At 55.1% G+C, this 25,154-nt stretch overlaps 2 protein-coding genes across 2 annotated transcripts in view; both read right to left on the bottom strand.

Annotated features, from left to right (window-relative positions):
- Positions 1-5,764: 5,764 nt before the first annotated feature.
- Positions 5,765-23,658, bottom strand: LOC125628910 (syntaxin-binding protein 2-like). Its single transcript, XM_075121430.1, has 10 exons — positions 23,551-23,658; positions 21,324-21,753; positions 15,461-15,526; positions 13,053-13,102; positions 11,584-11,662; positions 10,746-10,849; positions 9,365-9,602; positions 9,174-9,258; positions 6,373-6,479; positions 5,765-5,881 (listed from the first exon to the last, which is right to left on the bottom strand). Exons 3-7 carry the CDS (start codon positions 15,495-15,497, stop codon positions 9,579-9,581), a joined length of 294 nt encoding a protein of 97 aa, XP_074977531.1. The 5' UTR covers positions 15,498-15,526; positions 21,324-21,753; positions 23,551-23,658; the 3' UTR covers positions 5,765-5,881; positions 6,373-6,479; positions 9,174-9,258; positions 9,365-9,578.
- FAIM2 (Fas apoptotic inhibitory molecule 2) overlaps positions 23,645-25,154 on the bottom strand; it is a 37,810-nt gene continuing 36,300 nt past the window's right edge. The window contains exon 13 of the mRNA XM_048831905.2: positions 23,645-23,693. Coding sequence (XP_048687862.1) covers positions 23,660-23,693 — 34 coding nt within the window. The 3' untranslated portion in view covers positions 23,645-23,659. The remainder of the gene's footprint in view (positions 23,694-25,154) is intronic.

Below are 25,154 nucleotides of genomic sequence, written 5' to 3'. Positions count from 1 at the left end.
CTTTGTCCTTCATTACTTTCTCACTCAAAATTTGACCCAAGACCCTGCAGACAGTTGAGGTCAAATTAAAAGGCCTGTAGATACCTGGACCACGTTTTTTTTCCATTTCTTAAAAATAGGAACTATATTAGCAATTCTCCACTCCCCCGCCCCAGAGTCATCAGAAATCCTTGCTATTGGGCTTGCAATTCCATGTGCCAGTCCCCTTACTCTGCATGGATGGAGCTTATGGGGTGCTAGGGGCTGCAGTGAGTGGGGTGGGAGGACCCAGTAGGGGGCACTTGCCCCTTCTAGTCTGTGCCGGCCCCAGCATAGTGCTCAATTTGTGCTATTTTGGGGGTTGTAAATCTAAGTTTCTGAGCGCTTGTCACTAAGGAGCCCATGTGCAGTGCAGCCTGGTCATAGAATCATAGAATATCAGGATTGGAAGGGACCTCAGGAGGTCATCTAGTCCAACCCCCTGCTCAAAGCAGGGCCAGTCCCCAATTTTTGCCCCAGATCCCTAAATGGCCCCCTCAAGGATTGAACTCACAACCCTGGGTTTAGCAGGCCAATGCTCAAACCACTGAGCTATCCCTCCCCCCCGGCTCCCTGGCCCAGCTCCCCACGCTCTGTGCAGCGCAGTGCAACTAGGTGTGGGATTCTTCACTTGTCCTAATCTACTGTGCTGTGTGGCTGTTAAAGAGCTGCTCCGTCCCACCCCAGAGGTGGCTGCATCTCAGTGCTGGGCAAAGGATCCCTGTATAAATAGCCCCTGCACCCCACCCCAGAAGTGGCTACATCTCAACCCCAGGGATGAACTGAGTGACTGGAATACAAGTGACTCTAGTCCTGGGAGTGACCAGGGCTGCTGGGCCTCTTGCCAGGGAGGTGGGCAAGGCCTCAGCAGAGATTGGGGCCCTGGGGTGGTGCAAGGCCGGGGCCGAGATTCTTCTGGCTGTGGGAGCCCAGTGACTCAGTCAGTGCCCCGCTCCCAGCCAGCCCTCCCCATTCACCGAGCCCTTCGTGCCAGCCATGTCGCTCTGAGTCACACTAGGTGCCACTCGATAGGTCACCTACAATCACACGGTTTCTTTTCGGTGCCTTGACTGGGCAGCGGGTAATGAGCGGTGGATAACGGATTCTCCAGGCCAGGACTACAGACCTGCTCCCCCGCTGTGCCAGGGATGCCCCGCTGGTCCCATCTCTGCCCCAAGAGCCTCCCCCTGCAGTCCCTGGCAGAGAAGGGATTGCCCCACTGCCAGTGCCCAGCAGGCCTATGTGTGACATGAGTTTGGGGGTCTCAACCCCATCCCTAGGGGGATGGGTCCATGCTCTGACGGGCATTAGCTGACAGCCAAGGACTGGCCAAGAGTGCCTTCCCCGCCTTCTCGGGCAGGGCAAGGGGTGGAGTACAGAGTGATCTGCTGTGGGGCCCAGGCCCTCAGTCTCTGGGGCTGGCAGCACTGCCCCAGCGATGAACCTCCCCCAGGGGCAGGGAGCAGCTGCCGGGTCCAAAGCATCCCAGCAAACACTGGCCATTCGGCACCAGCCAGGGGAAGGTCTCGCACCCAGGCCATTCTGGATCAGAAGCGTGTGTGGGGAGATGGGAGCTGAACACGGACCCCTCTCCAAACTCCCAGCAGCCCCCAGAGCCTCGTCCCTGCGATCCCTCTAACGCCATGGGCACAGGGACACTCAGCCAGCATCCCCATAGGACCCAACAGTGGGGAACCCAGCCCCTTACCTGGCTGGCCCCTCCCACGGCCTTGACGCTGGCCCCAGTTCAGCCCAGTTCCCCCACTCTGCAGGGCACTGGAGAAGCCTCCACTGGCAGCTTTGCCGCTGGCATTCTGTGGCAGCTCCTGCCGAGGCCCCAGGGCCCAGGCCGGGCAGCGCTGCCCTCCCAGGGGGCTCGTTAGCCAGGGCCATGCAGACGCCTGGGGCCCAAAAGCCAACCATGGCTCCCCAGCCGGGAGCGGGTTTCCTTGTCACCTGGGTACCCCAGGGGGCCAGATCCTAAAGAGCAGGAGGGGAAGATGCAGAAAGAGGAGAGCTGTGCCCGGGGCCGTGGAGCGGGGGGATGGGACAGAGCGACGTTTAAACCAGAGGGGCGGAGGGCGCGCCCCATCTTCCTCAGAGCCCTGGGCTGGCCTGTGCCCCCTGGCCCCAGGGGTGGGGGCTGGAAAGTGACTTGCCTTGCCCCAGAGTGCCAAGGCCACTGGCTGTACCGGAGAGGCCGTGCGGCTGCAGGAAACACCCCCCACCCCCCCACCCCGAGCCGGGCTCCGTGGGGCCAGGATTCAGGCCTGGGGAGCTTTGGGCCTTGTGGAGGGGACTCCAGCACTGGGGAAAGGGCCAGCTCGACGGCCCCAGAGCCCAAGGCTTGCGTCACACCCCCATCCCCCACGCCAACGGCCCTGCCCTGAAGGGACCCATCTAGGGGCAGAGCGGAGCTCAGGCTCTGTAGCCCCACCGTGCCGGTCCCACAGCCGGCAGGCAACGCGGGTGCTGTCCCAACAGGAACTGGACTGAGCCCCTCTCCACAGCCACCCCCACTGTCAGACACTGCTCCCCTGGGACAGATTCGAACCCGTGCCCCAGAGAGGAGAGACGCCCCTACCCCGCTAGCCCAGAATATTATTATTCATCTTACATAGCACTGTCCAGCAAAACACTTCCCAAAGGAGGTCAGTGTCATCATCCCCACTGTACACATGGGGAAACTGAGGCAGAGGGCAGGGAAGGGATTTGCTCAAGATCACCCAGTGGCAGAGTCAGACATAGACTTCCAGTCTGCTGCACCCCAGTTCAGTGCTTTACCCACTAGGCCACACTGCCTCCCTTGAATCATAGAATCATAGAATATCAGGGTTGGAAGGGACCTCAGGAGGTCATTTAGTCCAACCCCCTGCTCAAAGCAGGACCAATCCCCAATTAAATCATCCCAGTCAGGGCTTTGTCAAGCCTGACCTTAAAAACTTCTAAGGAAGGAGATTCTACCACCTCCCTAGGTAATGCATTCCAGTGTTTCACCACCCTCCTAGTGAAAAAGTTTTTCCTAATATCCAACCTAAACCCTCCCCCACTGCAACTTGAGACCATTACTCCTTGTCCTGTCATCTTCTAAAAGAAGACTCTGTGGCCATAGCTCGGGAGCGGCTTTCCCTCCACGCGCTGCCAGGGGGAGCCATGAGATGTTTAGTATTGTCTGTCCCAAGTGTGGGGAGGCACGAGCCACCCCGGGTCCCACACAGGTGCCTCTGTCCTGATGGCAAGAAGGCCGAGCGGGCCCATCAGCTTTGGTGCCCCTCTTGTGCCCCAACATTCAGAAGTCACTAGTCAGGCCTCAAAATCATGAGATTTGCTTAAAAAAATCACAAGATTTTAATATTTGTTTGCATTCTGGCATGGCTGTGTTTGGGAGGAGCGAGGTCTGGGGCTTCTCCTCCACGCCGAGGGTGGGCACTTTATCTAACGAAAGTGAAGATTCTTCATTACTGATCCCATTCCAACTTACCCACCCACCCACTGCTGGGCTCACCATGCAATGATGGGCGTTGGCAATGCTGGCCATTTAAGGGTTAAAGTGTGACAGGGCGTTGGTCTACCTTGGCACTAGAAGGGCAGCAGGAAGAGCAGCAGCCCCACAATTGAGCTGCCTTGGAAATTTGGGGGTGTGTGTGGAACCCTTATGTTTTCACCCCTTGCAAAAAATTTTCAAAAGCCAAAAATGTATATGTGTGTGTGTAGTTTTTTCCATCCCTTCCCATCCACTTTCCAGTAGATGAGAAAAGGACAAAGGGTAGAGAAATGGGGGAGGGAGGGGTAATTTTTCGAAGGCTTTTTTTAAATTGCTCATCAAAAACCTGAAATGTTTAGAAAGAAGCAAATTTTTTCTACAACACTGTCAAGAAAAAGGCCAATTTACCAACAAAAAGGCTCAGGCTTTAGTTTAAAGAGGAGCGAAAGAAGCAGGGCTGAAATAGGTACAGAATATAATGAAAGGAGGGGGGTGCTCCTATTTGCCCCCCCTTCACCTGCCCCAGTGTTGCAAGAGCAATGGGACGCTCTGTGAAAGCAAATGTCAAGGGAAGTTACATAATTAGCCAGGGGAACTCACTGCCACTAGATGTCACTGACATTGCGAGCCTGGCAGGATTCAGACAAGGATGGTGGGGGAGCAATGGTGTCAGGACAGAATTTAGAAAACAGGGCACAAGGCCACTGCTGACTGTCAGGATGAGGGGGATATGCCCCCCTTCCCCGACTGGTTATGTCATCATTAGCCACTAGGAGAGGGTTCTTGCACCTTCCTCTGAAGTAGCTGGTGCTGGGGCGGCTGGCCCCATTGATCTGGTTTGGGGAAGGAGGCAGCAGAGAGAGGGCGGGGTACTGGGCTAGATGGGTCCTGTGACGCTAGCAGACCAGGTGTCAGCTCATGCCCAGGCCCTTAGGCCTCACTGAACACTGACAAATGCAGAGCTTGACCCAGCCTGTGTGTTAGCCGTGTAACAACAGCTGCTGATCAGCGTGTGTGGAGTGTTTCGACTTGTGGAATTGCTTGCAGGATTGATCTCTCCCATAACCTCTGTAGCCCGTGGTATAAAGTTAGAATGAACGTTTGCATCATAAACCTCTGTAACTGCTCCACACCACTGAGTTTGCAAGGCAGCTTACGTCCACCTAACACTTCATACCATTCAGATAATTTTTTACATAATATAATATAATATAATGTAAAATGTATAATGTAATAAAAATTCATAACATTCAGATTCCAGTGCCAGTCACAACAGTGTGCTGCCTGGATTCTCTGCACTTCCAGCCCCACACACTGATCACCTCCTGCCCTAGACTCTTGGGCAGCGCTGCTGGGCGGCTGTTAACAGCTGCCTGCCACTCCTTAGGAAGAATTCAGCCCTGGTGAGGAACCCCTGTATATACTGCCCATGCCCCACCCCAGAGCTGGCAGCATCTCAGCACCGGGTAAGACAACTCCCCTGCACTCATGTCTATGATTTAAGACCCCTAAGGATGGCAGCAGGAGAGGATTCGCTGATGAGCCCCTCACATGGCTAGAGCCCTGCGCAGATACAAAAATGTGGATGTGCATCAGCCTGCGATCCACAAGCCGCCTTTTACCTGTATCTGCATCCACACCGGCAGCAGCTAGCGAGGGTGGGGAAGGGGTCTTGCAGGGAAGAGGCAGTGTGGAGGGGGCAGGGTCTCGAGGAGAAGGGGCAGCTTGGAGGGGGCGGGGTCTCGAGAAGGGGCAGTGTGAGGGCGGGGTCTTGAGGAGAAGGGGCAGTGTGGAGGGGGTGGGGGCGGGGTTTCTCATCACATGCCGCTCCTGGGGGGTCACGAGCGTACACGGCAGCAGCAGAGCATGTTGCACCACAGTGGGGTGGAGGGGTGGGGTGCCGGGGCCTCACCCTCTCCAATCCCAAATCCTGCTGCTCAGGAGCTGGTGGGGACATTGGTGCTGCTCGAGCTGCTGGACAGGAAGCCACGCGGTGGGGCGAGTGGGTGCCGGACAGCCCCAACTCCGACGTGTTGCCTAGCCACTGGCTGCGGGCCGGCGGCCCCGAGTGCCCTGCGTGCCCCGGGCTGCCTGAGCTGGATGCCGCGGGCCAGGCGCTGCTGGGGAGTAGAGCCCTGCACGGTTGTATCTGCAGCCGATCCACTATCCGCAGAAATGGGGCACGGCTATGCAGGGCTCTACACATGGCTGACCCCAAACCACCCCCTTGGGCCCAGCCTGCCAGTTGTGACCCCAGTCCCCAAGGCCAGGAAGCAGATGGCCCGGTACCTCCATGATGTCCTTGAGCATGGGGATCCAGTGGGAGAGCTGGTAGCTGGATTCCAGCCGCGCCTTCCTCTTCGGTCGCAGCTGCCTGCTCTGGGGGAGGAAGGGAGAGGGGGTGAGAGGCAGCAGGGAGGAGGTGCGGGGTGGGAACGGGGGCAGACAGGGAGAGCGTGGCCTACCTGAGTGGCGCCAGCCAGGCTGGCAGGGGAGAGGCAGAGAAAACAGAATGGATCACTGAGTGAGAGAGAGAGAGACTGATGGGAGAACAGAGCTGCTTCCCCCCATTCGCCGCATGGCCACCCCAAGCAGTGGTCACCAGCTCCAGCTCGCTGGCGATCTGAGGTCCTGACTCCCAGTATCCTCTGCCAGGGCAGAAGAAGTCACCCCAGATGGGGAGTAACTCGGGGGTCACCCTCATATGGGAAGGGCGTCACCCCACTGTACAGGGACAGAGGCCACCTCTGTGCTGGGAGTAGGTCACTGCCATAGGGGGGCACCTCCAGGATGGCCTGGGCTCCCCTGTGCAGCACAGATCTGCCCCTTGGCATGGGGACAGCTGCTGGCCCCTGGCCCCAGTCCCTTACCCCAGGCGTGAGAGAGATGCCCAGGAACAGCATGTTGTGGATGATGTCTCTCTGCTGCTGGATGTTGGCATGCTGGATCAGCTTGGTGAGGTTCTCCTTGTCCACACCTGCACGGGGACAGACAGGTCAGCCCTAGCACCCCTGGGACGCACCCACAGCCCAGGCACACGAGTCCATGGCCCCAGGAGTCCTAGTTCCCCGATCAAATCCTGAGATCCTGCTCTTCCCACCCCTCTCAGAGCTGGGGGTAACCCCAGGAGTCCTGGCTCCCAGGCCCCCTCTATCCCACTAGACCCCACTGCCCTCCCAGAGCTGAGCATAGAACCCAGGAGTCCAGGCTCCCAGCACCATCCGCTCTAACCCACTGAAACCCACACAGTTAATGATCTGTGAATTTAGGTTCTTGCTGCTCCTCCCTCAACAGGTTCTCTCGGGTGCTGGGGTCAGGGGTCTCTCTAGTTCCCCCTGGCAGTGCAATGGGAGCCCCCGTCCCCCTGATCTGGGCTATTCCTATTCCTGCCTCTGCCACCTACTCCTGGCATGCTGCTCCATGCCTCAGTTTCCCCCCCTGTAACATGGGGATAGTGCTTTCACCTGTGACAGGGAGGCTTGGCAAGAGCCTCAGGAATATCCCCGGGGGGACTCAACGGAGTCACAGCAGCAGGGTGTGCACAGAGCAGGATTTTCCCTCCCCAGCGCCGCTATCAGCTCCTGAGAATAGCCCAGATCAGACTGGGGCTGCAGGCTGGAGCCAGCTCTGCTGCAGCAAGTAGCTCCGGTGGTTAACAAGCATGCTGTCAGTCTCTTCCCTGGGTAGATGGTTTGGGCAGCCAGGTGTGTGCCAGGCTCCCCTCTGGAGGCAGGCCTGTGCTGCCAGCTGTGAGTTACAGAGCATCTGTGCCATGGCAGCCAGCTATCCCAGAGGGGGCCCCCCTGCCCGAGATTGGTAGCATTATCCCCCTTTTACAGATGTGGAAACTGAGGGGTAAATAGGGGAGGTGACTTGCACAAGGTCACCCAGCTGGGAATAGAGCCCGGGTCGCCCGTCCCAGTCCAGGGCTCTATCCACTAGGCAACACTGTCTTGGTCGATGGGAAAGTAGAGAGGAATGGTGCAGTCATGGATCCACAGGGTCGGTGCCAGGGTCCCAGCTGTGGAAATCTCTGGGAGGAAGCCCTTTGCTGTGCCAGACCCCAACAAGTCTCTCTCTTCCTCCAGGACAGGCCACATGGCCTTCCCGCCTCCTGAGACTGAACCACTAGGCTTCACCCCGTGAGCCCTGCCCAGCGAGTCCAGCTGGGACAGATCCTGGTAGAGACCCGTCCACTCCACAGGGCCCGACGCCCCTCAGCCCGGGTGACAGGGCCACTCACCCAGCGTTGTCAGAACAGTCGGGTTTCTTAGGCACCTGGACCCCAGCCTGGGCAGCCCAGCCCACTGAAGGTTAAAGCAAGAGGCCGTTCTGGTCAGCCCAGAGCCCGGCCGAGCTGCAGAGAAACCTGTTTTCAGCTCCGGGTCTCTCACTCAGGGCCTGTCTACATGTAAACCACTTCAGCTGCTCCGCTTCAGTGACGCTGCCTTTCCCATACCCCCGAGCGACACAGTGGCACTGACCCAATTGCCTCGTGTAGACCAGGCCTCGGCCTGACCTTCGTCAGTTCTCAGGCGAGAGCTCCCAGCTTCCCGCACTCATCCCCCAGCTCAAACCTTCCAACCCTGTGTTCTCGAGCTGGGGGCCCTGCTCCAATTCCCTGCTGGGAGCATCCAGCCAGGAGTCATTGGAGCTGGCACGGTCTTTCTGGCCCCCAGGCTGATCTGTGTTGGATTCTCTTCATTTCACCAAGACAGGGAGGTGACACCCCCCCCCCCGCCCCGCATGACTCTTACCTTCCCCGAGAATCCTTCCCCTTCACCCCCTGCCAGAGAAGCCAGGAAATATATAGGGAAACTGAGGCACGCATCAGATTCATAAAAGATATTACAAACATTCCCAGTTGGTCACAGGTGCACAGTCTCCCAGCAACTCAGCAAAGGCTGGAAGCAAGAGCAGAGGCAACAGGAGAGAGAGATCTGGGCAGGCCTTGGATTTTACATCACTTTGCTTCTCCTAGGGGGGGCAGGAGCTACTGGGTTTCCTGTGTGAGAATCCAGGGCAGGGTGGGTTTGCAGCTGCCCTCTGCTGGGGGTGGGATGGGGATGGCAGGAGCTAGGGGAAGCCCACAGGCCAGGGCTGACTTGTGGCTAAGGCTCGGGAGAGCTGGGTTCTATTCCTGCTCTGGCAGACTCCCTGTATGCTTCAGTTTCCCTTCTGTAACACAGGCCACCCTGCCTCCCCTGGGAGGCTGAATTCATTAGTGAGATTCTGATACCATGGTGATGGGTGTAGGAGCACACACAGACAGGAGTGTCCAGGTGTGGAAGAGGCTCTGTGTGCGAAGCTTAGTTCTCTGACCGAACTGCCCTGTTTATAAACAAAGAGATTATGCTGGGCACACACTTCCCCAGTTGGTGCCTCGGTTTCCCCATCTATACAGAGGGGATAAGGACACTAGCCTTTGTAGAGCACTTTGAGATCTGCCCACAGCCAGTGTTAGAGAAGGGCTGTGGCCATTAATCCAGCCACACAGGGAATGCTATTGTTCTGCCAACCCCTCAGGATCTCCAAGGGTGTCTAGACCCTACCCCTCCCCCCGCCAGGATCTCCGAGCAGGTTCTAAATCACTCCTCCTTCCTTCTACTTCTCATGTGCTCCCCCGCGGCTCTGTCCTATGGCAAGGGCATGGCCAACACAGCTTGCTCACCTCTCCCATGCTGGGCTCGTATGCCTTGAACGCCTTGAGTTTGGCCAACACAGCGTGCGCCAAGTGGAAGTTATCTTCATGGTCCCTGCAGCAAAGACAAACCCTGTGGGTCGGAAACAGCTCCTCCCCCAGGGGCACATGCACTTCCTGTAGGAGGTAACCAGGTACCCTCGCCCTTTGGGCACACTCACTTCCTGTAGAGGATGGCTGGGTACTTCTCCATGGCACACTCACTTCCTATAGGGGATAGCTGGGTACCCCTTCCCCTGGGCACACTCACTTCCTGTAGCGGATGGCTGGATACTCCTCCAGGGTTTCACACAATGTGGCAATCTGCTCTGCCAGATTCTCCATCTGCTTGTTCTTTTCGAAAAAGCGGTAGGGGCTGAACCAGTTGTGGAAGCTCTATGGCCTCTCCAGGGAGTACACCTTGGGGACAGGGGAGAGCAGAGATCAGACCCCGGTGCCAACTGCTTGCAGCCAGGCCAGCTGTGTCCCATACCGCGCCCCTAAGATGCGCTGTTGGATCAGGCCAGCCTGGCGGAGCTGTAGCGAGCCCCTAGTGAGGGAGAGATCCCTTTGCCAGTGCCACTCCTGTTGTGGTAGAGGGATAGCGAGCCAGAGATTCATGTACCAGCCTGGGATGAAGATGCCCCAGGTTCAGGTCCTCACTTGGCTGCAGACTCCCAGGTGCCCTCAATGTTGGGGGAGGGGGCTTGGCAACGCTTCTCGTCTGGCGAAAGCACCAGCATAGCCACGGGCAAACCCGGCATCAAGGCGCGTCTGCCGCTGTCGCTTATTTCACTGGACGAACAGAACGAGCCATTGGGACAAACGTGCTTGGACACCAATAAATAGTATCGGCCCACGAAGGGTTTGCTGGCGCAACGGGACGGGTGAGCCAGCAAAGCCTCCTGACGGACACTCAGCTTATACCAGCCAAAGCTTCTCTTAGCACAGCTGGCACCGGTACCCCAGATGAAATCAGCTAGAGTGGCGAAAGGACTGCTTTGCCAGCGTAACGGCACCTACCCGGGGGCTCTGCCACCACAGCTGCATCAGTTACAGGGGGGATTTTTTCTCTCATGTCCCCGTAACAAACCCACACCAACAAAGCTTTTGTGTGTAGACCAGGCTCATGTCTCTCTGTGCCTCAGTTTCCCCATCAATGCAATGGGGCTGACACCCCAGTCCTGCCCCTCAGGGGCAGGAGGGGGGAAATCCACTGATGACACAAGGAGGGGATGGGGTGGTTGGGTAAAGGGCAGGCGTGTGGAGTATCGGGCTGTCTTGCAGGCCTAGTATAAACCACCAGTAAGAGCTGGTAAAGCCAGGGAGGCAGGGCCCTCCTCCCCCATACATCTACCATCCCCACCAGGTGCAAGCCAGCGATTCCACAGCTCACAGGGTGTGAGCAGCCAGCTAGTCCCTGCTGCCCTGTGCTGGCGTCAAACCCGGGGCCCTAGAAGGGAAAGGTTCCCCCGCCAAGCCACATGGAACACTAAGGGTGGGGTGTCGTACGTCACCATCTGCCCCGCGGACCTGCTCCTCCAAAGCCCGGCCACCCCTCACCTGGCTCTCATAGGGCAGGATGGCCATGTTGATCTCCTTGAGGGTTTTGATGACCTTGGTGATCCGTGACTTCCTCAGCTCCTTGAACAGAGGCTCAGGACAGGCTGCAAGGCAGAGGCAGTGGGTGGGAGTGACAGGCACAGGGCTCAGGACCCCCAGCACAGCGCCAGCCCCCACGGACGGGGCCAGACCGGGCACAGCAGGGGCAGTCGTGCTGCACGCCTGTGGGGAACCTGGGCAAGCCAGCAGGGCCACACAGGAGTCAACGATGAGTCCAGCCCCCACGAACCAGAGTCATGCCGGGTTCTCGCCTTCTGCAGCATCAGCAGCGAGGGGGAGCCACAATCTCTCCTACGCAGCCCCTGTCTCACACCCTGCCCTCAGCCCCCCCGCAGGGCTGAGTGACCGGAGTGTACAACATAGGATGATGCACAAGGAGGAACGGGGACTTGGGCACCCCCTGCCGCTGTAATGGGGAGAAGCAGATCTGACCCTGACACACTGGGTATTCTGGTGCTGTCCCATCCCCCCACCGAGTTGGGACTGATGGAGCAATGCATGCTGGGAATGGTAGCCAGAGGCCGCCTTTCTGGGCACATGCTGCAGGTGTCTGTGAGCCGTGCTGGCTGGAGGCAGGCCCGTGGGGGAGAAGAGGGGGAAGGGATAGGTGGGGTCATTCGGTCTGGCCTGCTGGGGCTGCATCCCCTGCAGGAGGGCAGAGCATAATCAGGGTGCTGCGCACTGGCCTGCCGGCAGAGAGAGACCCCCCCACCCCCAGGCTCCAGTGTGCCACTGCCCAGGCTCCCAGCTGGGGGATCCCCCGACCCCCGATACTCACGGCTGAGGAAGAAGACGTGAACTGCCTTGTAGTTGAAGGTGGGGGTGCCCTGGAAGTCATTGATCAAAGCCTGCATCGACTGCAAAGGGGGAAGAAAGGGGGTGTTAGCACCTGCCGAGGCCCCTCCCTGCTGCTCAAATGGCCCAGCCCATGCCCAGCCCCTGGGGACTCAGGGCCTAGCATGATGCCATCAGGAGGTGGGCTGGTTTTTACCCCCCTGGCTCTGGGCTCCCTCCCCACCTGGAGCAGGGCTTGTGCCCATGTGCCCGGGGTATCCTTAGGGCCCAGTCCTATCTCTCGCTGCCACAGAAGTGTCCATGCCCGGCCACAGATGGGGCCTGGCATTGCCTTGCTGCTGAACTAAGTGGGCTCTGAGCAGTGCCCAGGGAACAGCCGGCCGAGCAGCAATCCCAGGCAACTACCATCAGGGTCCCCTCCCTCCCCGGGCGCCATGCTGGTCACCTGCAGCTTCGCCACGCCAGCTAGCCTGGCAGGGTGTTTGGAACCTGTTCAGACCCCTCGACCAGCCATTGTGACAGGTGAGAACCTGGCTGCCCTGTCCCAAGCCCCAGGCCCCAGCTCGCAGTCCTCTCCTACAGCGCTCCCTCCGCGGGCAGCCCCTGTGGGTTCTGGGCTTCACCCTGCTCTGCCAGCGCCCCCTGCCCCTGGTCTCCCTCCACTCACCTTGCTGCTGCAGATGCAGGAGCCTCCTCCCCAACAGCCCCTGCTCCCTGAGCCTTTGCCTCAGCGATTCTCCTTGGCTTTGAGTCTCAGCTGAGGTTGCCTCTCTCCGCCTGCTGCACCTGCCCATCCAACCCCCACAGGATTGCACTGCGGAGAGGTCTGGGGGACAGTCTGTGCCTCACGTGGCAAAGAACATGAAGCCCAGCTCCGGGGAAGCAGCCTCCTGGGGAGCCCCTACTGGCCCCATTCCCATCCTGACCTTGTGCTGCGCACAGAGAAATGGAACGAGGGGAGTCTCCGTGTTCCCCTAGGAAAGCCCTGTAGGCCATTGGCCCAACATCTCCACCACCTTCCTGCCGTGCCGAATGCTCCCTCTGCCGCACCGGCCTAACCCGCTGCTCCACATCCCCCAGCCCAGTCCATGCCGGGGGCTCAATAACCTTCCTGGCCAATGGTGCATACTGCCCCATGCTTGGCACTCTCCTGCTCCTCCTCCCACCCAGGCTGATTCACTGGTCCCAGTGGTCTGATCCGGTGTGTGTGTGTGGGGGGGGGGAGATATGGGGCTAGCTGGACAAGCTGGGTCTGATCCAGCGCGGTGGGAAGGCAGACATACCCAAGCCTAGCTGGGGACGGATGATGGGCTAGACAGAGCAGGGATCTGATCCAGCCTGGAAAAGCTCAGGTTCCTAATGAATCTCAAGAGGCTGGAGGGGGAGGAGCATGATATATGGATACAGCATATCCCCAGGGGGACACCAGGGCAACAGGTTCGGCCTGCTTACCTTCCATTCTCTTTCCTTCTTCACGCTGTGAAGGACAACGCTGAGGATCTCTGCGAGGGAAAGAGATGAGGATCAGTGGTGGGGCTCAGACGGGATGGCTGTGCCCTGAGCCAGGACCCACTGGCTGGTGGAAGGACGCCTCGGGGAAGTGGCTCAGAGGCTGCTTTCAGGCCAGATAGCGATGTGCTCCTAGCCGAGCCCCCAGTCGGCGATCGTGGTGGGGTGACAGGCTAGATGGGCCATGGGTCTGATCCCCCTTCCTTTCTGCCAGGCTGGATACGAGCGCAGCTGAACGAAGGATCTGGCCCCGTGCAGGAAGAAAACAGATCCTGTCCAGCACCTCTTGACTGGAGGGGATCCAGGGACCCTCACTGTGTATGGGGGACAGCAACACAACAAAGACTTCAAATTCTGAGTCCTGCACATAGAACCCCTCCAAGGCATGCCCCACTCAGGGAACTGCTGGCCTGTCTCCTGGGCACCTTCCACGGCCCACCTAAGCAATTAGATAGTCAGCTCTTCGGGCCAAGCACCATCTTTTTGTTGGTGATGACTGGCGCTCCTGGGCACCACTGTAATACACCTAATGAATAATGTACAACGCCTTGCAAAATGGGGCCTTGGTCCATGACTGGGGCTCCTGGGTGCTACCATAATACATCTGTTTGTTTTACTCCTACGAAGCACCTGATTCTGGCTGGCCCCGTAGGGCAATAGCCCCGAGACCCTGACCTGTGCTCTCACTCTCACTCCCACTCCCGGTAGCTGGTGTGCGTGAGTGCACTGCCCAACACACTATGTTTCCCCCATAACTCAAGCAATGCCTCTCCCTACCCCACCTCTAGCCCATCAGGACTTGGCTGCTCGGTCCTAATGAGGCTCCAGGGGCTATTCTGCACCAGGACGCGCTGGCCTCCCTGCTGCTTTCCTGCAGTTCCTTTACACCTGCGGCATGCGGACGCCCCGTTCACTGGGGCACGTGGGGCTCGAGTGCACGGTAAGGGGCCGGCAGCACAGACTGGATCCAGACATGGCGAAGGCAGACACGAACCTGCTTTCTCCACGCATCTCCGCCCAGGCATTTCGACCCTGAACTGCAGCTACACCCCCCCCCCCCACCCAGGCCAGCCCTGGACTGCCCCCACCAGCTGTGCCAGTGTCCCTCACTACTGACTGGAGCCCTTGCTATCCCAGCCCTGGGCTCCCACCCACTCCCAGCTCCGCCAGTGCCCCTCACTCCTGTCCACAGCCCCCTGCTATGCCAGCCCTGGTCTGTCCCCCCCAGCTCTGCCTCACTCCTGACCTGCAGCTATTCCAGTCCTGGGATCCCTGCCTCACGGCTCTGCAGATGCCCCTCACTCCTGACTGCAGCCCCCTGCTATCCCAGCCCTTTGCTCCCCTCCCACCCCCCATTCCCAGCTCCACCAGTGCCCCTCACTCCTGACCCGCAGCTATTCCAGTCCTGGGTTCCCCCCCTCACGGCTCTGCAGATGCCCTTCACTCCTGACCCGCAGCCCCCTGCTATTGCTGTTCAGAGACCCCTCTTGAACCAGGGCAGTATGGCCCACCCCAAGTATTCAGAAGTCACGTGTCAGGCCCTCCTAATTGTGCGATTTAGTGAGGAAAAGCTAAGAGAAGAGCTAAAGGTTATTAGCACCACTGGCCGTCCTGAGCTGTGGGCCACTTTTGCTCTGTCCCAGTTCCGGGGGCAACCATGGAACATCAGAACTGAATCCACTTTCCAAGGGTCTTTTAAACCCCAGGTCTGTGGTCTGGATTTAGCCACAGGCCCCTCCACTGCAGCCTGGGCTGGAGATTCAGCAGTGGGTTGGGCTTCTGAAGTGTAAGGCTTTACCTTGATCTCTCCTACATTACAGCGATAGCCTACGCCAGCTCTGTGTTGGGGCCGGGCAGAAGTGTACTGCTTTACTATGTTACGAAGTGGCTATGACGCCATTTTTCTCCTCGCGCGCAGCTGTTACCCGTTCTGACAGGCTGTTTATAATGCTAACTTTACTAGTTTTCAGAGGTTGTGGGGGGGGGGGGGGGGGGGGGAGTGTGCAAGGTGGAAGTTTCCCCCCTAGTGCACAAAATATCCTTGCACCGGCCCTGGTGGGAGTCATCCTGATGGAAAGAGATGACGACGATGACGCCCCCGCAAAATGCAGCTCCTATGGGAGGGGGCAGCCCTTGGGGGTGGGGCAGACAGCCTCCTCCCCTTCCTGGTGTGTGACAGGCAGGCGGGGGGGAGCTCTCTGCTCCGACTGACTCCTAATCCTCCCCGAGGGTGAGACACCCCCAGGAGCACCCCTCCCAGGGCTCCCCAACTGGGCCCTGCCCCCCCCCAGATCCACACCCAACCAGACCCTGCCCCCGACCAGGCTCAGACCCCCCGGCTCCGCACTCACTCTTGCGCACCACCGCCTTCAGTCCGGACGGGGCCATCTCCGCCTCTTGCCACGTCCCCTCGAGCCCTGTGGGTAGAAGTAGGACTCAGCTGTGTGCGGGGTGGGGCTGGAGTCAGGACTCCTGGGTTCTGCCCCGGCTCTGCTCCTGACCTTGGGCACGCCCTGGCCTCTCCCTGCCTTGCTCTGGGGAGTGTCTGTGACGCTGGACGACGGCCCCTAGTGACGCTGAAATCAGTCACTGGTGGACGGGCCCGGCCCCCCCTAGTGTCACTGATGGACGGGCCCAGCCCCCCCAGTGACTGATTTCAGTATAAAGCAACTGGGGTGCTGGCGGGTCGATGTCTGCAAGGCTGAAGACGGCCGAATGCTGCAGCCCCCCACTTCTGGCGCTGCGGGGACTGGGCCTGGGCACCAAGGGGCGGGCGCCCAGTGACAGGGCCACGCAGGTCCCCACTGAACCACCACCTGGTCATGTGGGGCGCAGAGGGAGGCGGGGGCCTCGGGCAGGGTTAAGGCGAGGACTGGGTTGGGGTAGTGGGGCCTCAGCCCGCTCCAGTCAGGGCCCCCCACTGAACTGCAAGTCCCCCCTCCAACCAGTGTCCCCCCTCATCAGGGCCATGATCACTGTAAACAACAAGATGGCGGTCACAAGATGGCAGTTCAGACGCCATCTTGGATTGCTGCTCTGTCTTTACAAACCCCATATTGAATTTAATATACACATATTTTAACAGACTATAATCCTATAACACACACCCAACTGTATACAGAGCAGTATAAACAAGTCATTGTCTGTATGACATTTTAGTTTGTCCTGACTTCGCTAATGCTTTTTGTGTAGCCTGTTGGTGTACCCCCTGGAAGACCTCTGTGTACCCCCAGGGGCACCCGTAACCCTGGTTGAGAACCACAGGGTTAGAGAAACGTGTGTGAAGGTGTCACCTCCACTCCTCCCCTGAGCACACCCTGTCCCCGCTCCTCCGCCTACCTCCCAGTGCTTGTTGCCGCTAAACAGCTGTTTGGCAGCGTAGCAAGCTCCAGGAGGGAGGGGGGAGAAGCAGGAATGTGGCGCGCTCAGGGGAGGAGGCAGGAAAGAGGCGGGGCCGGGCCGGGGATTTGGGGAAGGAGTCTGAATAGGGGCAGGGAAGGGGCGGAGACTTTGGGGAAGGAGTTGGAATTGGGGTGGTGTGACGAAGTGGGACTGTTCTTAATGTTTCCTCTGAATAATGTGGGGGTGCCTCAGTTTCCCCATGGCAGTTCTTAAGTATCTAGGGGGTGGGGTAAGGGTGTATGATCATTGCAGAGCCCTAGAGGGCAGGTGTGTGCAGGAGTCTGGACACAGAGAATGGCCGACACCCTGTTTCCTGGCAACTGATGGCCTGGGCCCTTCCCCCCCTGCAAGGTGAGAGCTGAAGGGTTGGAGAACAAAGGAATCAGGTGACCACCTGGCCCGGGAAAGGAACAAAGCCCAGAGGAGGAGGGGCTGGAGGGGGTTTTCAGTTTGGGGCTGGCTGGGACATGGAGTGAAGTGCAGACATGGTTGTCTGGCTCACTGCCCCCCAGAATGGACCCAGCTGAGGGGTCCCGTTCTCTGCACCTGCAAGCTCTGTTTTAGACCATGTTCCTGTCGTCTAATAAACCTTCTGTTTTACTGGCTGGCTGAGAGTCACGTCTGACTGCGAAGTTGGGGTGCAGGACCCTCTGGCTTCCCCAGGAGCCCCGCCTGAGCGGACTCGCTGGGGGAAAGCGCACGGAGGGGCAGAGGATGCTGAATGCTCCGAGGTCAGACCCAGGAAGGTGGAAGCTGTGTGAGCTGTGTGTCCTGAAGACAGGCTGCTCACAGAAAGGCGACTACCCCAGAGTCCCGACTGACTTCATGGGGAGCAGTTCCAGAGCATCGCCCAGGGACTCCGTGACAGGTGGGACCGGGGCAGAGTTGGGCCGGGGCAGAAGGGGATCGAGCACCCATCAGTGTGAGCAGAAGTCAGCGCCTCTGTGTCAACTTACTGCGGTAGTGTACACATAGTCTAAGTCACGGGCAACTTCGAACTTCTCTGTTAGGCTTTATTCTAGCTATTAGGTCTCAATCGGATAGCTAGGGCTCACTCAGATGACCGTAAAGCCTTACTGTGGTCTTATTATGGCAACTGCACTGTTGCTAACAGTCACAATTTTATCATGGGTCTTGCAATTTTTGGTGAATTTCTTAAAGCCTTAGCTCCCAGCCTCAAGAGACTGCATAGAATCTCGGCTTTCATTTCAAACAAAAAATAATTTTCTAGTCCTTATGGTTGTAGAGAAAAGCTTGAAAATGTAGAGTGCAGCCTAAAGGCTGAAACCAGGAGTCGAATAAGTAGAACTCCAAACTTATTATTCTTGAAAAATCTCATTAGTTTTAAGCCAATCTCATGATGCTTGGGGGGTCTGGCTCATTATTTTTGAGCATTTGAGGTTGGCAATAGGGCAACTGGGCCTTGATCTGGTGTTTGGGCCTCACTCCAGATGTGCGGACCCAGATCCTCAAAGGTACTTAAGCACATAACTCCCATCAATTTCAGTGAGAGTTAGGTGCCTAAATACTTCTGAAATTAAAATCTGGGCCTAAATCTCACTTTGATGACTAGAGTTCACGGCGCAACAAGGCCTTGTTCTGCTAACTGGGTCTTACTTCATCAACAAAGCAGGAGTGAAGTTCTGGAACAGCCTTCCAAGAGCAGTTGTAGGGGCAAAAACCTAACTTGTTTTAAGACTGAACTTGATACGTTTATGGAGGCAGTGCTATGATGTGATTGCCTACAATGGCTTATGGCCCATCCGTGACTGAGAACAAGAGCAGGATTTGAAAAGGTTTGTGACACCATCATAGGACCTAATCACATTTGCCACGCCATCAGGGGCTCGTTAACCTGCACATCTACCAATGTGATCTATTTCAGAGTAACAGCCGTGTTAGTCTGTATTCGCAAAAAGAAAAGGAGTACTTGTGGCACCTTAGAGACTAACCAATTTATTTGAGCATGAGCTTTCATGAGCTACAGCTCACTTCATCGGATGCATACCGTGGAAACTGCAGCAGACTTTATATATACACAGAGAATATGAAACAATACCTCCTCCCACCCCACTGTCCTGCTGGTAATAGCTTATCTAAAGTGATCATCAGGTGGGCCATTTCCAGCACAAATCCAGGTTCTCTCACCCTCCAACCCCCCACACAAATTCACTCTCCTGCTGGTGCTAGCCCATCCAAAGTGACAACTCTTTACATAATCAAGTCGGGCTATTTCCTGCACAAATCCAGGTTCTCTCACATCCCCCCCACCCCCATACACACACAAACTCACTCTCCTGCTGGTAATAGCTCATCCAAACTGACCACTCTCCAAGTTTAAATCCAAGTTAAACCAGAACATCTGGGGGGGGGGGGGAGCAGGACAGTGGGGTGGGAGGAGGTATTGTTTCATATTCTCTGTGTATATATAAAGTCTGCTGCAGTTTCCACGGTATGCATCCGATGAAGTGAGCTGTAGCTCACGAAAGCTCATGCTCAAATAAATTGGTTAGTCTCTAAGGTGCCACAAGTACTCCTTTTCTTAATGTGATCTATGCCATCATGTGCCAGCAATGCCCCTCTGCCATGTACATTGGCCAAACCAGACAGTCTCTATGCAAAAGAATAAATGGACACAAATCTGACATCAGGAATCATAACATTCAAAAACCAGTAGGAGAACACTTCAGCCTCTCTGGCCACTCAGTAAAAGACTTAAGGGTGGCAATTTTGCAAGAGAAAAGCTTCAAAAACAGACTCCAATGAGAAACTTGGGTTTGAATAGAGCCTGTGAGTGGCTGGGTCATTACACATATTGAATCTATTTCCCCATGTTAAGTATCCTCTCACCTTCTTGTCAACTGTCTAAATGGGCCATCTTGATTATCACTACAAAGGTTTTCTTTTGTTCCCCCCCCCCCACTCCTGCTGATAATAGCTCATCTTAACTAATTAGTCTCTCACAGTTTGTATGGTAACTTCCAACTTATCTGTATATATATATATATATATATATATATATATATATATATATATGTTCCAGTCTATGCATCTGATGAAGTGAGCTGTAGCTCAAGAAAGCTTATGCTCTTATAAATGTGTTAGTCTCTAAGGTGTCACAAGTCCTCCTGTTCTTTTTGCAGATACAGACTATCATGGCTGCTCCACTGAAATCTATGGAAGATGAGAACATCCAGTTGTAATACACAGGAAAAAATAAAAATGTGGACCTGTGTAGAGGATCCAAGAGAGGTGAGGCCAAAACGAAATTAACAAAAGAAACCAACATATCCTCTTTGAGAAGGCCTCATAACCAACCCCAGCCAGTGCAATTCCTAGTTCTCTTAGGCAATGCCTACACTTAAAACTAAAACTAAGGCTGTGCGACTGTGGTGCTTGAGTGTAGACATTCACTACAGCTACGGGAGGGGTTCTCCTGTCGCTGTAGTTAATCCACCTCCCCAAGAGAGGGTAGTTAGTTCAACGGAAGAATTCTTTCCATAGACCAAGCGCTGTCTACACCGCCATAGCTATGTCTCTAAAGGGGCGTGGGTTTTTTGCATTATTGATGTCGCTGTACGTTTTCAGTGCACATTCAGCCCTTATTATTAAATTAAGTGCACTGACAGGCTCTCTCTTTTTCCCTTTGGCATCAGGTCGGGGCGGAGCTGCTGAGCCCAGATCATACAGCTCTTACCGCAGAGCCTTGAGTCAGAGCAACCAAACTTCTACTCTGAACAACAAAGGCATGAGGACCGAGGTCAGGCTAGCGATCTGGGGGGTTGCACCCTATAGCAGCCAGCATGGCTCCAAGTTCCTCCTCCCTTGCTCAACTTCCTTCTTCCTGTTTATATAGCCCAGCCCCCAGGGCAGAGCGAGGGACTCCTTGATTGCGGTCCGGCTGTCTGGGCTATCCGCTCCAGACCACTGTTCCCTCTAAGCTGTGCACGTGTGCGCACGCACCCAGATCCTAAACCCCACGCACATGGTGAAACACCACGCACACAACAATTTGCACAGAAGAAATTTTTTGCACACGTGGCCTGTCAAAAGTTAGAGGGAACATTGTTCCAGACTGTACCTTTTAGAGGTAGTACACCCCATCACATGGTGATATAAGCCCTCATGCTTCAGGGCATAAACCAACCTCTAACTGAGGGGGTTAGGAAGAATCCACCCTGGAAGATACCTTAACTCAGGTTAGGGTTTCTTGCAACTTCCTCTGAAGCAGCTGCTACTGGCTACTGTCAGACATAGGATCCTATCACTGCTTTGATCCCAGACAGCAGTTCCCAGGAGCCAGGTCACCCACCCTCCCTTTCTGAGAATTACCTGCTGTTATAGCTAATGGTTGCATAACAAGAGTGAAACTGAGCTAATTAAACGCTGCCACTCAAGAGGCCAAGTGTCAAAAGCAGCCTGAGTCATCAGCAATTGATTCTGTTGGGGATCAGGTTTCAGAGTAGCAGCCATGTTAGTCTGTATCCACGAAAAGAAAAGGCTTTTCTTGTTAAGAATCAGAACATGATTCACCACAGAGCGTTTCCCTCCTAGATAAATGTTAATGGATAGAATGATGTTTATATGGCAGTGACCCAAGTCAGTTGCTTTTCTAGGAATTCCTACAAGTATATAATATATTAGAACATAGAATATTTAGAGGATTGTAGTAACCAGATACCAGGCCCTGCTAAGTTATATAGCACATAGCTGAAGCCCCTGACATTTGTGGGACAGCAGCAGGGAAAGCCAATGTGCCTCATTTTTCCACATCCCACTTCCATTGGAAGTGGGAGTTTGGGTGTGACTCACCATGCTAGTGCCTCCTGCTGGTCATCTTATGGACCAGCTCCACAGGTTGGTACATCGGCTCCCGGTGGTGTCTCGCCCACCGTCACTTCTGCTTCTGGACCTGTGTCGCCCCAAGGACCGAGGCGTCCGCTTCCGGGGGATAGTATTGCAGTCTGACAGGCCAGCTGCTTCCTCAGTGCTAGGGGGAGGGGACCCAGGCCAATCCACTGCTCCGGGTCCCAGCCCAGGGACCCTGTAGATGGCAGCCATGCGCTGTGTTCCTTCCAACCCCACAGTCTACTTCTCTGGGCCAATTCCCCGCAGCTCTAGCACCTTCTCTGCTCTTAACTCCGGGCCTTTCTATGCCAGTCTTAGCAGCCAGCCAGGAGTTCGCTCTCACTCCCCAATCCTGCCCAGCACTGGTCTGTCCAAGGTGCCATCTTTCCTCCTCCTGCAAAGAAGCCAGTTGTCCCTCCTCAAGCTCCAGGGAGCAACTGAAGCTGCTCTGCCCTGCAGCCCTTCTTATATGGGCCTGCCTGGCCCTGATTGGTTGCTCCTCACAGCCCGTCTCTAATTGGCTGCCTCCTGTGCAGGCTCCCTACGGCTCTATTAACCCCTTATGGGCCAGTGTGAGCAGATGCCCCATCACATAGGGGAAGAGGGTTAGGGGAAATCACAAAGTGTGGCCACACCATACAAGGGTTTCAGGTCCCTATAAACCTGATCCAATGACCATTTAGGTGCCTAATTCTTACTGAAAGCAACCACAGTTAGGAATCTAAATACCTGCTTTGAGGATCTGGACCACAGTGGCTACAGGAGGCACTGGATCATGCCATGTGGCAGCAAAGAAAACCTTCCCGGAGCTTCAGTAGAGGATCACTTACTTCCCATACAAGAACTAACCCCTGAGTATAATGCATGCTTAAATCTACATGTTACGGGAATGTTAAGCACACTAGCATCACAGATTGGAGTGGTAAAGCCCATGCAGTCTCAGCATGGGGATGGGGCAAGTGACAAACAGGGGGGAATCAAACCTGGTTAGGGCTCGTCGATGCTCCTGTTGTATTAACCACAATAAATCCAGATTTAACAGGTGGCATCCAGTTATTCGAATGGAATGTTCCCCTTCTCAACTCACTCAGCTTCTCTCAAATCCCCCAGGATCTGCCTTTCTTCTCAGGGCCTATTCCCAAGGACTGGTTCAGTTAATCAATGAATTATCGCTATTTGCATGTTGGTATTATTTCTCCTTAGCCAATGGCAATGCTGGTCATTCCATCCTGCTTTTACATGCCTTTTCTTCTTTAGTTTCAGCTGGATTCCATATTGTTCTCATTTTCTGTCATGCATTGCTGTGCTATTTAGACGGCTACTACCTTCCACCCCCAGAGGCAGCTGCATTTCAGAGGTTGGGGAAAGTGCCTTGCGGGTTTGGATCCTCTGAGATGAGGAGTGCTCTGTGCCTTTAAGGAATTCTTTTCAATTCGCCACTGGAACTCATTGGCCTAAGCCAGTGGCCCTCTACCTTTCCAGACTCCTGTCCCCCTTTCAGGAGTCTGATTTGTCTTGTGTACCCCCAACTTTCACCTCACTTAAAAACGACATAAAAATACAAAAGTGTCACAGCGCACGAGTACTGAACAGTTGCTGACGTTCTTATTTTTGCCATCCAATTAGAAATATTCCAATATTCATATTCTAATTCATTTCCTTCCATTTCAGTGTATAGTATATAGAGAAGTATAAACAAGTCACTGTTTGTATGAAATTTTAGTTTGCACTGATTTCACCAGTGCATTTTGTGTCGCTCGTTGTAAAACTAGGCAAATATCTAGATGCATTGATGTACCCCCTGGAAGATCTCTGTGTACCCCTAGGGATACATGTATCCCTGGTTGAGAACCACTGGCCTAAGATATTGTGAACTAAAGCACAGCAAGATTCGAAAAGGTTTGGAGAATTCTGGGGCAAATGAGACCATCCGCTGTTATACTGAATACGCGTAAATAAAAATGGAGAAGGGTATACAGAATCTGAGAAAGGGGAGGCAAAAAACAAATTAACAAAAAAACCCCATGTCCCCTTTAAGAAGGCCTGTGAACCAACCCCAGCTAGCAAAGTTCCTAGTTCTCTTAGCCCTGGTCTAGGGGGGAGGAGGGGTGGGGGGGGAAATTGATCTAAGTTATGCAACTTCAGCTATGTGAATAACGTAGCTGAAGTTGACATACTTAGATCGACTTACCATGGTGTTTTCACCGTGGTGTGTCCATTGCGGCTGCTCCCCCGTCGACTCCGCCTGCACCTCTCGGGGGTTGATTTATCACATCTAGGCTAGATTTATCCCAGCTGGATCAATCGCTGCCCGCCGATCCGGGTATGTATACACTGCAATTAAAACCATGTGGCTGGTCTGTGCCAGCTGACAGGCTCACAGGGCTTGTGGTAAGGAGCTGTTTATTTGCAGTGTAGACATTCTAGCAGCAAGCCTGAGTTCTGGAACAATTCCACCTCGCAAGGTCCTACAGTCCAAACCTTTACCCTGCAATGAAAAAGCTCTTCCACCCAAGCCCCACGAGCCCAAGTCAGCTGGCACGGGCCAGCCACGGGCGTCTAATTACAGTGTAGCCGTACCTTTATGTTTAACAAACTGAACGGGCAGGTTTCTCCCTTTCCCTTCGGCATCACGCCGGGGAGGAGCCGCTGAACCCAGATCACATGGTCCTTACCACAGAGCCTTGAGTTGGAGCAACCAAACTTCTACTCTGAACAAAGTCACGAGGGCCCAGGTCAGGCTAGTGACCTGGGGTGGGGGGGGGTTGCACCCTATAGCAGCCAGCATGGCTCCTACTCCCTCCTCCCTTGCTCAGCTTCCTTTCCCAGTTTATATAGCCCAGAGCGGGGGGCTCCTTGACTGCACCCCAGCTCTCTTGGCTGTCTGCTCCATACCATGCCTTCTCGAGGTAGTACACCCCTCAGTGCACAGTGATATAAGCCCTCATGCTTGAGGGTGTAAGCCAACCTTTAACTGAGGGGGAATCCAGTAAACAGGGTACCCCCTTAACTCACGTTAGGATTTCTTGCACCTGCCTTTGAACCAGCTGATACTGGCCTCTGTCAGACAAAGGATCCTACCACTGCTTCAATCCCAGATGGCAGTTCCTTTGAGCCCAGGCACGCACCTTCCCTCACTGCGAATCATCGGCTCTTATACATTGCGTTTGGCACAACAAGGGTGAAACCGAGCTAACGTAGCACTGCCGCGCAAGAAGCCGTGTGTGTCAAAAGCGGCCTGAGTCATCAGCAATTTACTCTGTTGAGGATCATAACAGGCTTCAGCACTGAGAGTTCCTAATTATCCCTCTCATATATGGTAATGGATAGAATGATGTTTATATGGCAATGACCCAGGTCAGTTACCTTTCTAGGAATTCTGTCCCATGATAGGTTTCACATTTAATAACTGCAATATATACACACACACACACACACACCCCCCTACACCAGTGATACTTAGACTGAGGCTTGTGAGCCACAAGTGGCTGTTTAGTGTCTCCTGCAGCTCCTTGCAGCACAGGAAATTAAAACACCGCGTGATTTAACGATTAACCAATCTAATAGGATGCTTTTACTATGTTATTAACCAATTGTAGTTGATAAAATAATAATTCTTAGTCATTTTGCTATGAGAATAAAATTTTATATATATATGAGCTCAATTAGTTTATCCAAAAGAAGAGGCGACTTGGTTAGTGCATACATACCTTCAGGGCATAGGCCCTGACCCCAGCGCTAGAGCACCCACAGAAAAAAATTTGTGGGTGCTTGGCACCCACTGGCAGTCAGCTC

This window comes from Caretta caretta, chromosome 20 (assembly GCF_965140235.1).
Source record: "Caretta caretta isolate rCarCar2 chromosome 20, rCarCar1.hap1, whole genome shotgun sequence".
NCBI classification, from domain to species: Eukaryota; Metazoa; Chordata; order Testudines; family Cheloniidae; genus Caretta; species Caretta caretta.
This window is presented reverse-complemented; position numbering and strand designations above follow the sequence as displayed.

What these genes read in the sequence shown, in the direction of transcription:
- LOC125628910 (XM_075121430.1), bottom strand. Translation starts at nt 15,497, where the DNA reads ATGGCCCCGTCCGGACTGAAGGCGGTGGTGCGCAAGA. An exon ending in GAAGGCGGTGGTGCGCAAGA is followed by an intron (nt 13,103 to 15,460) that starts GTGAGTGCGGAG and finishes TTTCCCTCGCAG; the next exon opens with AGATCCTCAGCGTTGTCCTT. An exon ending in TCACGTCTTCTTCCTCAGCC is followed by an intron (nt 10,850 to 11,583) that starts GTGAGTATCGGG and finishes TCTGCCTTGCAG; the next exon opens with CCTGTCCTGAGCCTCTGTTC.